This window comes from Rattus norvegicus, chromosome 5 (assembly GCF_036323735.1).
Source record: "Rattus norvegicus strain BN/NHsdMcwi chromosome 5, GRCr8, whole genome shotgun sequence".
Taxonomy (NCBI): domain Eukaryota; kingdom Metazoa; phylum Chordata; class Mammalia; order Rodentia; family Muridae; genus Rattus; species Rattus norvegicus.
Genome location: NC_086023.1, coordinates 114,823,226 through 114,840,531, shown reverse-complemented (window position 1 = coordinate 114,840,531; position 17,306 = coordinate 114,823,226). Strand labels below are relative to the sequence as shown.

Here is a 17,306-nt window from a genome sequence, read left to right as displayed (position 1 = left end):
GGAAATCCTATATAATACCTCTCATTACTTTTCAATATAGCAACTTGCAATTTAAAAATATTAATTTATACCACTATCATGTTCTACATGAAGCGTTTGATTGGGGTATGTGTTTTTGCCCAGGAAATTAAATGGTCTTGAGGATGGGACTTTTCTTGGTTTGAAACATCCATCTAACGTTATAAGGGTAACTTGTTACTGCTCATTGACCCTCATGCACAGGCAGGAACAATTTAAAGTGAAGCTCACAGCCACGAGGCCCTCAGTACTAAGTATGACGTTCATATACAGTGTTTGGAAACAATCGTGTACAGCTGTGCTCTGCTGCAGAAACACTTCTACTTGTAGGTCCCACCGCTGATGGCATTGGAGGAATTAAAGAGTGTCCTGCAGAAATGTGGTTATGAGGAGATTCTGGAGAGTCTATGCCCTTTGCCCAGTGTTTCATCTGGTGGGGAAATCAAATACTCACCTAAGCTAACGATCTCCCAGAGCAATACACCATAGGACCATCTGCAGGAGGGACAGCAGGAAACAAATCATCACTGAATAGAGTAACCACTCGGGCTTTCTGACCCGCCCCAAACCCTGTCAAGAAACCTTTTGTCAAAATAGAAAATGCTAATCATATGCTTTCTAGACCTGATACACAGCATAAGCTCCTCTTAGGTTCGTAGAGGGCCTCAGGGTTGAGGGTGGGATGGGGGTGACTCATGGCTGGTGTGGAAGACAATGAATTGCACACCACACAGCTGGGAAAGGAGACCCTTCTCTGCCATCTGATACTTGAATGGTTAGTAAAAACTACTGAAGATACTGGACCCCTAAGAATAGTCCTCCAAAAGTAGACACACCCTGGCTATGCACCTGGCTTCGGTAAGGACATGGTAGTCTCCTCCTCCCTAAATAAGGACTCTGGTTGCCTCCCTCTTGGCCTTACTTTCTCCTCCCGCAAGAGTGTACAAGTGACTTGTCACTGCAGGCTGTAAGAAGGCGTGGCCCTACCGCTGTGGCAGCCGTTCTGAGCTGCTTCCTCTATGATAGGTCAGGGAATGGACTCATGGGGAGGCCCCTATATCCTTTCCTCTTCAGAAGTCATGACTTCATCACCTGAAGTTGTGATGGGAGACGACATCTTCAAACCTGACACTTGGAATTTTACACTGGAAACTTCCATTCTGCAGCTTCATTTTCTTTGAGCTTATTTCCTCCTTTTTTCTGCTGCCTGGCCTACCTAGTGGCAGTGGAAAATCACGACCTAGGCAGCTGCTGGGTCCCTGGGAGCGGCCAGTAGATTGCCTATACAACATCCCAGGGTAGGGTATCCCTGCTTCTCTTTAGTACTTCTGCCAAATACATACTCTTTTAAGAAAAAAAATTCTTAGAGGCAAGGTGCTTACTTACACATCACTGTTGGTTGTATAGACACTATAGTTCAGAGACTCAATTGCCATCCAGCGCACTGGGAGCCTTCCCTACAGAGGACAAAGTGAGACGTCGCTTAGGGAAGACTTTGTGTTTAGAATTAGAGGTAGGCATGATAGACTAAGGAAGCCTCAGTTCATGAATTTCCAACCACAGACATGCAAACAATGTAAGGCTTACCGCAGCGAGTCTGATGTGAGTCTGTGTATTTTAATGTGCACATTTGATAGTCATTCAGCTATTCCCCTGATCACCTTGTGCTTGAAGTGGAACCCATGAGTTTTTTAAATTGGGGACAGGCACAGAAACTGAGAGTGTAGCTGTACCATGAGAAGGGGACAATGGGGACAAAGCCGAGTTGGAGAAACCATCTTAGAGGTATGTTGCAGGATATCTGATCATGTCATGAACACCACAATTGTGTTATTTACTGAAAGAAAAAAAAAACCTGTTTCTAGTTGCGATGAGGCTCAGGTTTAGCACACATTTTTATTCCCTCTGGCTGGCATACAGACATGCCCTTAGTACACACCTTTAATCCCAAACAATGAAGCTAAAGTTAGTTTGTAGAAGGAGGCACCCATGTTTGAAACTAATGTCTAATTGAGTGGCAAAGTGATGAATCAGAAAAAAAGGTTTTTGGAATAGGATATACCTAAAACTCATGAGAATAAAGAGAAAAGGGAAGCTACTTGAGGGGGCAATGCAAAAAGAGAGGGGAGAGGCTGTTTTGCAGGGACTATTGTACAGAGACAGGTGAAATAGAACAAGCTAGACACAGGTGAAGACAGAACAAACAAGAGAAAGAGATGGAGTTGGAAAATTAGAACACATTGGCAAAGTATGAAGTCAGAGAAAGAAGTCAGATTGACTTAGTCAGCTTGGAGAAGAGTGTGAATCAGAAAAGCTGTGTTGAACCCTACAGCCAGAAATCAGAACAAGAAAGGGTGAACTTATTCAGCAGTAAGTCTCAGACACAGAAAACATTCTAGGCCTAGATTAGATTGTACAGAGGCTGGAAGCTTCCAAGACTAGGCCTAGGTGGGTGGATAGAGGCCATAAGCCTAAGAGGAGACAATTACATCAGGCAAATAAAAGATGTTTCAACAGAGGTGGGGATGTCTGGGTTCCCATAAGCATTTGATCAATGGGGAAAATAATGTTTTAGGCTACAAGTAATTGCTCATTTAGAGTCATACTGTGTCCAGGCTGGGTAAAATGAGGTGTAGCCTGGATATTGTGAACCTTTGCTCCTACGTCCCTCAAAGTCTTTATGGTTTGGAGGATTCCTACACAACTGTGCAATTATATGGCTCACCACTAAAGGCATCTACTCCTCCTTTCCTCCCTCTTCCGCTCCCAGAGATGCTCAAACTTTCAACAGTGCTGCTTTAGCCTGTAAGATCAGAAAGGCTTTAGGGGTCTTCCTCAACCTGCCCTTGCAGGCATTTTAACAGGCTGCCCTTCCTAGCCTCGAGGGTGATTCTATGTGTGTGGACCTCTCTCAGTCTTTGTGGAATGAGTATATCCCAAACGGGGATTTTGTATTTTAGGCTCAGATTCATGAGGGTCCTACCGTCTACCTACTCACTCACATTCTCCCTCACACACTTTCCTTCTTTCTATGTCAATCTGGGCCCAAATCCCCCACCTGTTCCTCTAGCTCACTGTTGTATCAGCCACAGAATGGAAAGTAGAGTCATATCAACTGTCTCTTTCCCCCAACCGCACAAGCTTCGGCCTTCATACTGCCAAGGCTCCATATGTGCATTCATGCTTTCTGTATTTGACTTCTTTGGACTTCGTCCACTGTCACTCTCCCTGTCACTGGATTCAGTCACTGCCTGATGATATCCTCTTCAGTGAACACCCTTTAATGGCCTGTTCCCTACACAGGATGATTGGTGAAAATGACTAGTTTACAGATGTGGGTCTTTACTTTAAAATACAATCATTAGCATTCATGACCTAAGATCACCTGAGTTTCAAAGCCCCTGACTAGAGTTCACAGAGCCTCAAGACCCTGCTGCTTTCTCAAACTTTGGACTTGAACTCACCTTCCTTGTTGTACTATATTGTCCCCCAAAGTCTTAATGTTCTCCGTTGATTCCAGACTTCTATATTGGCCCCATTATCCAGCTCTTGCAGTTCTTCTTCATATCCAATAGCCACTCGACATTCACTGTGTTACTTAGGAGCTGACCTCCTCCATGAAACCCTCCATGTCTGCCCTCAGGGTTGGTTCAGGGAGCTTTCTCTGTGCTCCTACACAAGTGTTCCTGGACCTTGGACACTGAACTGTTGTAATTGCTATATCTATGTTGATCTGAAGCCTTTTGCTGAAAATACTAAGTCTTAACATATTACCCCTGAACCTACTGTTACTATAAATGGCCTCATAATAAGTGAGGTGATGGCTGATGTCTATTAATAATAGTCAACATTAAATTGCCTAGTATAATTTACAATAATACTTTCAACAGTGGAATTACCTATGAGAGTGAGGAAAAAATATACCCAGAAAGATAAACACCTGGATCCTAGCTCTGGATTTTTAGATTTGTGTGTTTAATTTGGCATGTCTGTCTAGGACAGGAAGCTAAAACTGGCACATACAAGTGGGACAGGAAAAAGCCTTCAGATGTGGAAGGCAGAGCTGGACCCATGTGGTTATAAAAACAAAAGGGAAGAAAACAGAGTGTAAGGAGTAAGGAAAAATGGGAGATGGGGGAATGGGATCAGGTTAACTAAAATAAAATGGTTATAGAAACACACTATTTTGCAAGCTAATTTAAATATATAAATCATAATATATGATTTTGAATGGAGTCACCCTTCATGGCTGGACAATGTGTTCCCCAGAAGACCTGGGTTATTAAATAAGAATCTTCATACAAGCATAGGATGCCTCCCTTTGAGTCATTGGACAGAAAAGTTCCAGACACCCCTAAAATAACATGGGATGTTGTCATTGTTCTTGCTTGCCCCCGACAGCTAGACTAAAAAATCCTATTGCTGAAGACACAGCACATTTTGGTTACAGGACATAGAGAAATACAGCTAGAACTGAGCAGAGAACTTGCCCACTGCCTGGTTTTCATAGCACTGAAAGGAAATACAAAGGCTGATTATAGAGAAAGGCATCAATGGACTTATCCAGTCATAGAGCCTGCATGTGCTGTAATACTGACCATCCAATGAGATATCCTGCTTGAAGCCATAGTGGCAGGGCTGTGGGGGTGACCGACTGCTTTCTAATTGGATTTGAGTCTTATGAAAAGGAGGAAATTCATGCCTGATACTGTAAATCTCGTCAAAAGCTCATGGCTGGGGTATTTATAAATCAGAAGCCTAGGGAACTCAGATAGATACAATGGGAAGAATTTAAAGCAGAGGACAGGCGTGTTTCTGTCAAAAGCTGTCTTCTAGGCATGATAGAGGCCTTATACTCAGGAGTTCATGGCATCTGATTACCAGCAAGTGGTCTACACACAATCAAGCCTGTCAGTATTCTGGCATGGATGGGAGAAGCTCCACTTTTAGCTGAGGGGCTATTGGGAGTCCATGGCATCCTGTGGAGGACAATCATTTTTCTTTAGCAGAGTGTATGCTGATAAGTTGTTCACGTTTGCTGGGTGGCTACACATGCATGTTCATGCAGGCAGCACTAAGTGGACTTAGTGGATTGTTTCTAAAAATAGAGAAAAAATAAAGGTGGGAGGTGTTGGAGATTGGTTCTAATTCTTTGATTCAATTGGGAATCTGTGTGTCCAGATGCTGAAGGTCCTTGCCCCCAAGTGGTTTTTGATCGATCCATAAAGATGCCAGTGGTTAACTGCTGGGTACAGGGCAAGACACTAAGAGTTGTGAGGGTAGGACACAGAGAAGAATGGGAGAATCACCATCACTCAGGGTAGAATGATGGATCGCAGGAGTGGCAGCCATGTGAGACTTCTGGTCACTTATCCATTTGGGCCTGGGGTAGCAAGGGAAGGTTTAGGAGAGCTAAGCCTGGGGTTGGGGATTTAGCTCAGTGGTAGAGCGCTTGCCTAGGAAGCGCAAGGCCCTGGGTTCGGTCCCCAGCTCCGGAAAAAAAAAAAAGGAGGGCTAAGCCTTTGAGGTAGCCAAGGCATTTTAAAAATGGGCCAGTGTATGTGTGTGTGTGTGTGTGTGTGTGTGTGTGTGTGTGTGTGTGTATCTTTCACTCACAGATCCAAAGCTAGCTTCTAGGTAGGTGCACACGTGCAGTCAGCCAGGAGCCAACGCAGTGTAGCCAAAAGTCACTGCAACAGGGAGGAAAAAGCATTTGAGGGGTGCAGAGTGGGGCAGGAGAGGAGATTTGGGTTGGATATAAAATTGTCAATGAATAAGTTAAATATACCCTAAAGAAAACACAGTAAAGAAAACCTCCCTGACGAGGAGTGCCCAACCCTGGATATCAGCATCAGACTGTCCAGAAGGTGGGACTTGGCATCTATTAATTTAAAGGCCTGCCGGCAATGGGGGAAGGATGGGGAGGGGAACACCCATAAGGAAGGGGAGGGGGGAGGGAGATGTTTGCCCGGATACCGGGAAAGGGAATAACACTCGAAATGTATATAAGAAATACTCAAGTTAATAAAAAAAGAAAAAAGAAAAAGAAAAAGAAAAAAATTTAAAGGCCTGCTGGTGATTTTATGGCACAAACCACTGATTTGAAAACTTGACCTGAGAAAGCAGCCAGTCTGCCCCCTGGTGGAATTTTGCTGTTCCTTTCTAATCCTGTCCTCTGGCTTTTTCTTCCCAGTCTATGTTGCTGGTAAACACTTTACCCCACTCTGGGGAGGCAGAATTTAGTCCTGATTGCTTTGCCCCAACAGTATCCTTCTCTCCTGGGCTCTGAAAGAAATTGTTGCCCTTTGTAGAATGTCAATCCAAGAAGTACCATCGTTGAGGATCTGAGAAAGGGGTCGAAATGGAATTTCAGACCATGAAGCTAAACATCACCCAACCTTTGGATCCTTCAAACCTCTCGCCTGTGATTGCACAACCACCAAATCAGAGAAAGGCAAGGAAGGGGATACTGTGGACTAGTGTGAAAAACTGGGGAGCTGTACATCAGGGGTAAGTGGGGATCCACCCCCTTCTTCAGGGAGGAACACTGCAGAGAGTAGGGAATCACCTGACAGGACTAGGAGAGAAATTTTTCTCCACAAGCTCATCCTTGGGGAGACTCCTGCAGCTCCTGAGGGTGCTGAGGCAAGACTAAAGGGCCAGATGGGGATAAGCGAGGCCCTGTGCTACATGCTCCTCCAAAACAGGAGTGGAAGACTAAAACTGATTCCAGCGCCTAAGCTTGTAACTGTGCGAGTGTGGGCATAAAGAGCAATGGCGCCACTGATTAGAAAAATCTCTTAAAATGATTGCGTAGGCACACCTTCCTTTTCAGGAAATGCTGGGTATTTTCTATTCTGTAAATGAGACAAACATTTTGTAAAGAAAAGGAAGCATGTATTTGAGGATAAGGCAGAGCCCTGGACCTTGTTAAGAGACCAGAGACACAGGCTCAAAAAGACCTTCTTACGACAAATGGAGAATGCCCAGGAAAGCTGAGTCCGAGAGACAGGTGGCAGAGCTGGGAGAGGCAGAGCTACACCACTGAAGAAGGCTGTCAGACAAGGGGGCCATGGTCGTGAGCTTGCACCTGTCCTGTTTACCAGCAAGGCCTGACCACCTAGGGAATATGATGTCATCAGTGTGACCAGTGTGCAGGGGCGTGGCTTCCTCGAAGCATTTTGATTCCTGGGCAGACACCAAAGGAGAATCAATCTGATTTCTCTGTGCACCAGGTTACATGGTTCCGTTCTACTCTGATCTTGGCTTTGAAGGTAAAATCTTGTTTGGCAGAGTGGGTATCACTAAGAAAGAGTGGGTTTAACTAGTTTTGATTTGGGCTGAGTGAATACATCTACTGAGAGGATAGTAGGCAAGCCTTCATACATTACACACTTCTCTACAGGAGTGGCTAGTAACAGCACACTTCCCTCATGGGTTCCTAAGTTTTTTTGTTTCCCTGCCCTGTTTGTTGTTTAGAAGCAGGGACTGGAAGCTCATCAGGCCTAGATTTGGTACAGACAAAACATTGACCACTAGGCTTCCTTAAATTGCATAGCTACACATGATGAAGCCTCTTTACTTGCAAAACAAGATGGTGATGGGAGGATGCTGCTCAGGACTGAGAGGGAAAAGTCATCTTCAGTCACCTGTTTCCCAAGTACCCTTGAGATATATGAATAGCCTCTGTCAGCTTCCTTTGAGACACATCTGATAGATAAGGTTGTTTTTTTTTTTAATGAAAGGCAGACATCAAGCACTAACATAGGAAATCTCTAAGCTCTGTGTAACTTACTGCCCACACTCACCTTTCGGTGAGTAGTGAAGACCCAGCCAGTGTCTGCAACAAATTGCCAGGTAAAGATGAACCAATGGGAGGGCTTTACACAACCGCCAAAGCTGAAGGTGAAGTGGTGATAGTGAATGAAGCCAGTTGTCATCCCCAGCTCAGCTGGTTCCTCAGCTCTAGCCTACCTGGAGCCACCCTGAGCTGACCAGCAGGCCTAACCAATGAATTAAAGGTTTACACACTTCCTGACAGGTAGCTGTGTTACATAATTCCCAAAAGCTTTGTTACCTTAAAGAAGGTCAATGCCCTGCCCTGTTCAATAAAACTCACAAGAAACAAAGCTCTGCGTACCTGACCCTTTTTCTCAGAGTGTCCACCGGGACCTCTAAGGTGTTTTGTGTACTCAATTAAGATGTAGCTTTCTCTCTCCTTTTCATTTCCTTCCTTCCAGCACCTTCCAAGTGACTGCTAACACCCATCTTTGTGTTCCCTTCTGGGTCCACTTTAAAATTGTTTTATTAACAAGACCAAGAAACTCCTGGATGGGCGTGGGGGCAACTGTGTATGTCCCCAGTGACAACAGTATAACGTTAGGAGCCCAAATGTGAAAGAGAACCAGGCCACACACCATCCATACCAGATGTGTCAGTCACCCAGAGCAATGGCATTCCAGTGGGACAGGGAGGTCCCCTGTGTCTAGAACTTACCATTGTCTTTTTCACATACACTTCTTGACCTCGTGACAATCCAAAATCTGCTATTTTGGCTATGTAGTTTTCGCCAACTAAAATGTTTCTGGCAGCCAGGTCCCTGTGGATAAACTAAAATTTTAAAGAATCATGCATCTTCAGTATAATACTTGGTAGAGAATACACAAGAAATGACACCAGGCCTTTACAAGGTCTTCAGAATCCAGCTGCCTTAAAGCACTTCTCCACAACTCTCACAGAGCAGCTTCTGTTGAGCTATGGCTCTCACATCTTGGAAGAATCATTTTACGGTTGAGGAGAAGTACAGGACTTCCCACAGGAACGAGGAACCTCTGCTGTTGACGCTATTTGCAGGTAAACCTCAGTATGATGAGCTCAGGGCACCTCACTAAACACATGCTTTTAAGTCCCCTGTCAGTATTGGGGATTGAATTCTTTCTATGGGGGTGGATGGTATCAGTTTCTTAACTCAGGAGGCTAAAAAGGAGCCAGAGAAGAGATCATGGAAAACTGTCTAACACATTAGAGCCCTGCAGAAGGAATGCCACAGCAAGATGTCCAAAGCAAGGTTCTAAGAGCACACCTGTTTTTGGCTCAAGTAGTCCATCCCCCGGGCCACATCTGCAGCAAAATGAAGAAGCTGCTGGGAGGACAGTGTGGAAGCCGTGCTGTTGGCGATGGCAAAGGCAGGGTCTGTCTCTAGCACTCGGCTCTTACGCAGAAAGTCCAGGAGGTTTCCATGTGGGGCATACTCAATAGCCAGGTATAAGTAGCCTGCAGGGGAGGGATGAGAGAGCCATCTTATCCTGACTGAACAGCTGGGGAATGTTCAAGACACGCCTGCTATTACTGAAATACTCTATCAACTCCATAACACTAAGGCAAGGAAATCAAATCATCCTCTTACCTGGGACACCTTCAACAGAGTCCCTTTAATTTCATTCAATATTCATCAAAAAAACCAACATAAGCTAGGAACATTACTCTGGTCTGCCTCTCTAGCCACAGTAGACGAATGGCTAAATGCCTCTGCCTTCCCTTCTCCCTAAAGGTACACTATGAAACCATGTACTCACTAGACAACTGCCTAGGGAATCTAGCTTTATAAAGTATATTTTGCTTAAAGACATCAAAAACTTGAAGTTTAGAACAAAATAAATCAGTAGAGTTCCTAAAGGAAGTTTGTCTCTTTGATTTGGTTTTAACCTAAATTCTTTTCCTTGTTAAAAAGTAATGCAAAGAATTGTTAAAATCTTGATGAGGATTTTAAAGGCAATACTGATGTGTTGAATCTGTAGATTGCTTTTGGTAGGGATGCCATTTTTACTATGTTAATTCTACCAATCCATGAGCATGGGAGATCATTCCATCTTCTGAGATTTTCTGGTATCTTCTTCGATGTTTTTCTTTAAAGACTGAAAGTTTTTGTCAGACAATTTTTTCCTTGCTTGGTTAAAGTTACCCCAAGATATTTCATATTATTTGCAGCTATTACAAAGGATGTTGTTTTCCTGATTTCCTTCTTAGCCCATTTGTCATTTGAGTATAGGAGGAACACTGATTATTTTGAATTAATCTTATATCAAGTCACTTCACTATAGGTGTTTGTCAGCTGTAGAAGTTCCTGGGTAACATTTTGGGGGTTGCTTGTGCATACTATCATACCACCTACAAAGGTTTCTTTCCAACTTATATCCTCTTGATCTCCAGTTGTCTTATTGCTCTAGCTAGAAGATCAATTACTATATTGGATATGTTGAAATTCCTTCTCAGTTCCTCCCCACAGTTACCTGGCAACAGCCAGCTGTACCTGACTCACTATAAAAGAGTCTGCTTCCAGTGGAAGGGGAAGCCCTTGGTCCTGCCAAGACTGAACCCCAAGTGAACGTAATTGTTGGGGGGAGGGCGGTCATGGGGGGAGGATGGGGAGGGGAACACCCATATACAGGGGGAGGGGTTAGGGGGACGTTTGCCCGGAAACCAGGAAAGGGAATAACATTCGAAATGTAAATAAGAAATACTCAAGTTAATAAAAAAAAAAAAGAAAGAAAGAAAGAAAAAAAAACTCTGCTTGCCCCCTCCTCACTATCTTCTCCTCTTGCTCTCCCTTCCCCTGTCCCTTCTCTCTCCATTCCCTTCCACCTCTCTCTCCATGTGTTCATCACTGGCCTCTCCTCCTCTTCCTCCTCCTCCTCTTCTTCCTCCTCCTCCTCCTCCATCTTCTCTCTCTCTCTCTCTCTCTCTCTCTCTCTCTCTCTCTCTCTCTGTCTGTGTGTGTGTGTGTGTGTGTGTGTGTCTACGCCCTCAACTCCCCTCCCCATGCCCTAAACAAACTCTGTGGGATACACCAGCATGGGCCCATATAGGCACTCCTTCCCACACACCATACCATGCTTCCATAAAACATACCCCTTCTTCTTTTTCTTTTTTATAAAACACAACAGAATATATATGCAGAGAATAGACAGTCTTGTCTTGTTCATGAGTTTAGTTGGAATTGCTTTGGAGGGGCTCAAGGGGGAACACATGGATCTCTCTGGGAAAGCAAAATAGAATATATTTTGTGGATGGACTTGGGGGTGGATGGAGATGAGAACAGGAGGCTTCAGACATGCTAGAGGGGGAAATAAAAGGAGAGAGTACTGGGAGGGACAACTGAAATTGGGGAGGGGTATTTGAAAGGCAATGTAGAAACCTAGTGCAGCATAGATTGCCTGGAGTCTGTGAGAGTGACAAGAGCAATAGAGCCTCAACAGACATCTTCTGCTACCAGGCAAGTCTCCCAGCAGTAGGAATGGAACATCAACCCAGCCACAAAGTCATTGACCCACAATCTAATCTGCCTGCATGAAGTGCTGGGGAAACGGTAGAGCAAAAACTTGTAGGAGTGGCCAAGTAATGACTGCTCCAACTTGAAGTCCACGCCATGAGAGGGAGTCCATACTTGATACTGCCTGGAACTAGAGACTAGACAGCCCAGAGACCCAGGATATAACAAAAGATAACTGGCAAAAATGTCAATGAAGGAATTCCTAATGATACTCTGCTATACTCAGAGAGCAATGCCTAGCCCAGTTGTAACCAGAGAGGCTTCATCCAGCAACTGATGGGAACAGATACAGAGATACACAGCCAAACACTAGGCAGAACCAGGGAAATCCTGCTGAAGAAGGGGAGGAAGAATTATAGGAGTCAGAAGGGTTAAGAACATCACAAGAACACAGCCCACAGAATCAACTAACCTGTGCTCAAAGGGGCTCATGGAGACTGAAGTGACAACTGCAGACTCTGTATGGGTCTGAGTTAGATCCTCTGCATATACATTTTGACTGTATAGCTTGGTGTTCTTGTGGGACTCCTGACAGTAGGAGTGGGGAGTCTCCCTGACTCTCTTGCCTTTTCTTTCTGAGTTGCCTTGTCCATACTTGATATGAGGTTTCTACCTAGTCTTGTAATTTGCTATGCCATGTTCAGTTGAAAGCCCTGGGAGTTCGGCTCTCCATCCTCATCCTCCTCCTCCTCCTCCTCCTCCTCCTCCTCCTCCTCCTCCTCCTCTCTCTCTCTCTCTCTCTCTCTCTCTCTCTCTCTCTCTTTCTCTCTCTCTCTCTCACATATAAAGGAAATAGAAGAGTCATCTGAGGGAAAGAGTGTGAAAGGGGTGGTAGAAGTGCAGGGAGGAGAAACTGCAGTAAGGATATAGTGTATAAGAAGAAAAAGGAAAAAGAAAAAGTACCCACCAAAAATAGTAAACAATAAAGTGATTTTCTTATATGTGCGCATGCTTGAGTGTGTGTGTGTGCCTGTGTGTCTGTGTGTGAGCATGTGTGTGTCCAAACCATCATGTTAAAAGGTCAAAATGATTTTAAAAAGTTAAATTAGGAAAGAATGATTGTAGGAGCCAAAGGGGAAAAGACACCACAAGAAAACCCATAGAACCTACCAACCTGAGCCCATAGGTATAGGCTGATGCCATTATGTAGGTGAAGGCCGGTACAAGATAAAATGAGGCCTGTCATTGGATGAGAAGAAAGGGAGGCAGAAAGAGAGGTTTTAGAAGGAGAGGGAGGAAAAGAAAGAGAAGCAACATGGAGGCAGACGTAAACAATCCTCGCCATGCATCTCTACACAGATACAGGTTGTTATGAATATTTCTGTTTATGGATGTGAAACCAGGAAAGGGGATAACATTTAAAATGTAAATAAAAATACAATAAGAAAAATGTAAGAAAGAAAGAAAGAAAGGAAGGAAGGAAGAAAGAAAGAAAGGAAGAAAGAAAGAGAAAGAAGGAAGGAATACACCAGCTGGTTATCTAATAATAAATGGTCAGTCCTGAAAACGTATATACAAGTAACACTTTACAGACTAAACAGGTTGTATTGACATATTTATGGGTGTGTGTGTGTGTGTGTGTGTGTGTGTGTGTGTGTGTGTGTGTGTGTGTGCATGCGCAAAAAAATGAATATTTTTAAGGGATGGATTTCTATAAGCAAATTTATTTTATCTAGACGGGCAATCTATATCCTTATCAACTGGTCGTAAGTTAATTGTGTGGCTGTATTGTACATTGAGTATTTAACATAAATCTGGTTGTTGGTTACAGTCTGTTGAGTCATGACTTCACTGGGTTGTTGGGAGTGTGAGCAGAGTCCACAACAGGAAGCCCTGCCAGGCTATAGAATGCTTGGGGATAGCATGGCGTGGGGCCACACTAGCTCAGCCTGCAGAATGTGATGTGTGTGTCAGGCACGGTAAGTAACAATTCACCTAGGGGATGGTGTGTGAAAGCGGCTGACAGAAACAGCTAGAGTGGGCAGATCTGTGTGGAGTGGGAACTTGCGGGAGCCAGGTGGTGCACGTTTTTAATAATATCACAACACATAGGAGCTCACAGCGACTAAACTGACACCCAGAGAACCTGCACGGGACTGATCTGCACAGGCTACGGTTGTGAAGCTTGTTCTGGGACTCCTAACAGTGGGATTTGGGCTGTCACTGTTTTGCCTGTTTTGGGGACCCTTTTCTCCTGCTGGGTTGCCTCAGGCAGCCTCAATACAAGGGGAGATGCCCAGACTTAGTGCAATTGGACACACCATGGTTGGTGGATATCCATGGGAGGCCTGCCCTTTTCTAGGGCGAAATGGAGGAAGAGTAGATAGAGAGGAGGGGACAGAGGGGAGGTGGGGGAAAGATCTGAGGGTAAAGGAGGGAGGGGAAACAGAGGTTATAATGTTAAAAGAAAGAAAGGAAATAAATATAAAAATATAAAATTAAATAAATAATAAAATCTAATAAAAATTTAAATTTGTAACCCTCCTCACCTGCTAAGAGAAGGAAAGAAGAGAGAGAGAGAGAGAGAGAGAGAGAGAGAGGAAAATCTTCCCCACACTGAACCCAAATACGTCATAAGAAAGGCAGATCTAAGTTCTGGCATGAGTGTACTTTCTTGCACACTTCCCCAAGACATAAGCAGTTATGTAATAATGTACCTAAAAATTATAAGACACATTTTTAGTTGCTGCCTGAAACTTTTTTAAATCTTAAGTGCATTGTGTATGCTTAAGCTTTTTTTTAAAAAAAGATTTATCTATTTATTTTATGTATATGCGTACACTGTAGCTGTCTTTAGACACATCTGATCCCATCTGAAGAGGGCATCTGATCCCATTACAGATGGCTGTGAGCCACCATGTGGTTGCTGGGAATTGAACTCAGAACCTCTGCAAAAGCAGCCAGTGTTCTTAACTGCTGAGCGATCGCTCCAGCCCGTGTATATTAAGTGTATATTTAATACACCACAAATGTGTAGGTATCCAGGAAGATCAGCTGAGGATGTCAGAATCCCTCTGGAACTGGAGTGACCTATGGTTGTGACCTGCCATGTGGGTTTGGGAACCAAACCCAGGTCTTCTGCAAGAACAGCCAATGGTCTTAATCTCTGAGCCATTACTCCAGCTCTGATATATTTTTCTTTTAATGTACTGCTGTCCCACACCAACTATTATTTCCAGGAAAAGCTCAAAAACAATGAATTGCTTCATTATTTAATCTAAGAGATATGATCTGGCTTTCAGAATTATACCCTTATTGGATCATAGGATGATAGATTGCTTAAGACACCCATATTTTTAGCTTAGTAAATCGAGGAAAAAGAAACCAACTCTTTTCTATTGTTGATGGCTTTTGCTGAGAAAGTCAACAAAAGGTTGTCAGGTTTATAAATAAATATGTCCTGGAGCCTTTCTGTTTATGGAAGCAAACTTTTCCATGAGGAGTTTTGTTGAGGCAGACTAAGAAGTACAAGTCCATGACGCACGAGTATCAAAGCAAACTCATAAAGCATATTTTGCTGTGATCTCCCTCATAGCTCATTACACACGGTACAGTAGCAAGCATTTCAATCCAACTTGAATTCCAAGGTTTAAAAATATGAGAACACAGGGCAGTTGTGAAGCTCCACTATTACTGAAATGAAAACACTTTGGCTAAAACTAGAACTGTCTATGGGAACTTAATATCACTGCTTAAGCTAACCAGGAACAGTGCTTTCCCATCACAGTGCATTACTGGTACTCATGCCTTCAAAAGGCTACTTTGTATTTTAGTTCAGCCTGAGCTACAGACTGAGCTCCATGCCAGCTTGGACGATGGTCAGATCCTGATTCAAAGTAAAAAAATCAATTCAGTGGAGCCAATGCACTCTACTTTTTCCAATGCTAAAGGCTTCCTAAATGTACATGTATTAATTAGTTTTTATTCTCTTGATTCATGAGGATTAGGGTGAGAAAAAGCCATGGATACCTTGGCCATTAAAAGTTAAACTACCACAGAGAGCCAATTTAGCCTTAGCACTTCCCTACATACACACACAAAATGATAAACTTCAGCCCAGCCAATAATGGGGACTAGACAGAAATTCAGATTGAAACTTTAAAATAAGTAATGTTCTCAAGATGATTATCTTTCCTCCTTTTGTTATGAAATGTTCCTGTTTTATCTTTTAAAGTCTGCTGGGGCGGAGGCAGGGGCAGGGGCAGGGGCAGGGGCAGGGGCAGGGGCAGGGGCAGGGGCAGGGGAGCATCTTACCTCTGTGTTCACATGCTCCCAAGAGATTAATGATGTTCGGATGGTGTCCAAGTTTACAAAGAACCTCCAGTTCTCCTGCAAAGTCCCTGTGATCATCTTTGGAGGCATATTCTGGAAGAAAGGCCAAGAGTTGTAATGTTGCTTCTTCACATCTTTCCAAAGGGTAAAGGTACAGAAAGTACCTGTCTTTACCCCCAGGACTCCCGGCTAACTTAGTCACAATCGGGCCCAGAAAGCTCTATCCCCTAGAGCATTGTTCATGGGCCTCAGCACTGGTAACTGGACTGAAATGTGTTTGAGGGAGCTGTTACGTATGCACCAACCAGTACATGCCCTCTCCAAAGCAAAATCCCTCCTGGGTGAGAACTACCATTCTCCATGGGCATTTTCTAAGAAACAAGCTGCGGTTCTCCTATCCTTCCTGTCCTATCTTTAGTGATAGGTGAGAGGAACTATCAGGGTTGGACAGGAAAGACTATTGGTGGATGCTCAGACTGACCGGCCAGCTTTGAGTGAAGTACGGGCTGCGATCAGGGGAGGGGTCCTGGTGGCTCCGTGTATACTAGAACAGGCTTAGAGAGTGTCCCAATGTCTCAGGAGGGTCAGGGGCATCTGTGATATGGACTGATTCGAAATACCAGGTCCAGTGCCCTGTTCCTACCACAGGACTTTCACTGTAGCTTTGGTTTTGAGTGTCAATGCCTTGGGAAAATTTTGTAAATTAGTGTATTGTTCAGTAGGCGGACCTAGAATGTTATTACTTTGTCTGTGAAAATTTTCTGCTATGGCACACAGTTAAGCTGCTTTACTTTTTTTTATAGGATATGAAATGAAAAATTAGGTTCAGATAAGATCCCCATCAAACCTGATTGCATAAGTCCATGCTCCAACCACCACAAGCACCCCTGACTATTTCAGTGTTCCCTAAATATCCTGCAACAAGAGCAGAATAGAATGGTAATTTATGGCTATTCATCAAGTTTTTTTGTTTGTGTTTATTTTAAAAAATACCACTGCTTGAGCCTCTCTCCTGGAGACAGGAGAATTGCCCTGAATTTTAGGTTAGTTACAGAGTGAGTTCCAGGTCAGTCTGGAATACACAGTGAGAGTCTGTCTCAAAGAAAAAAACAAACAACAACAACAACAACAACAACAAAGACACATGAACAGAGAGGAGCTATTTCTAAGCTTAGATAATATTTTGATTTAGTCCCTGGTGTCATAATCCTATTACAGCATGGAACAAATTTAGAGTCAATTCTCAGAGAGGTTCAATAGTGTGGTCAAAAGTATGAAAACCTATGAAATCAGCCTCCTGTGAGAACATGAATGCAAATTCTTTGACCTTGACTAGACTTACTAAATCAGAAACTAGGAATACTCAAGTGTGAATTGGGAGTGGGGTGGGATGGGGGGGGGATCAGTCTGTTTTTGAACAAGTCTAGCTAATTCTGATACATACTCAATTTCAAAAATGACCCTTACCAAAAAAATGACCCTTATGAGAAACAATAGCACCTCCCCAAATGAGCCATAAATGGCAGAACACCCACATTCCCAAATCCCTAGGAAACAACATATTGGTGTTTAAGTGGCTCCAACTCCTGTCCTACACATGCACATCTTGATGATATCTACCACGGGCTTCATCTTAAAGGAAACACCTTATCTGCACATAACAGTCACATCTGATACCAGGACAACA

The 17,306-nt window shown here is 43.6% G+C and overlaps 1 protein-coding gene across 2 annotated transcripts in view; it reads right to left on the bottom strand.

The window, feature by feature from the left end:
- Tek (TEK receptor tyrosine kinase) overlaps positions 1-17,306 on the bottom strand; it is a 126,721-nt gene that overhangs the window by 9,004 nt on the left and 100,411 nt on the right. For both annotated transcript variants that reach the window (NM_001105737.1, XM_039110892.2), the window contains 5 exons: positions 15,602-15,712; positions 9,101-9,291; positions 8,515-8,628; positions 1,405-1,475; positions 473-513 (listed from right to left, as the gene is read on the bottom strand). In NM_001105737.1, the coding sequence (NP_001099207.1) occupies positions 473-513; positions 1,405-1,475; positions 8,515-8,628; positions 9,101-9,291; positions 15,602-15,712 (528 nt within the window). The remainder of the gene's footprint in view (positions 1-472; positions 514-1,404; positions 1,476-8,514; positions 8,629-9,100; positions 9,292-15,601; positions 15,713-17,306) is intronic.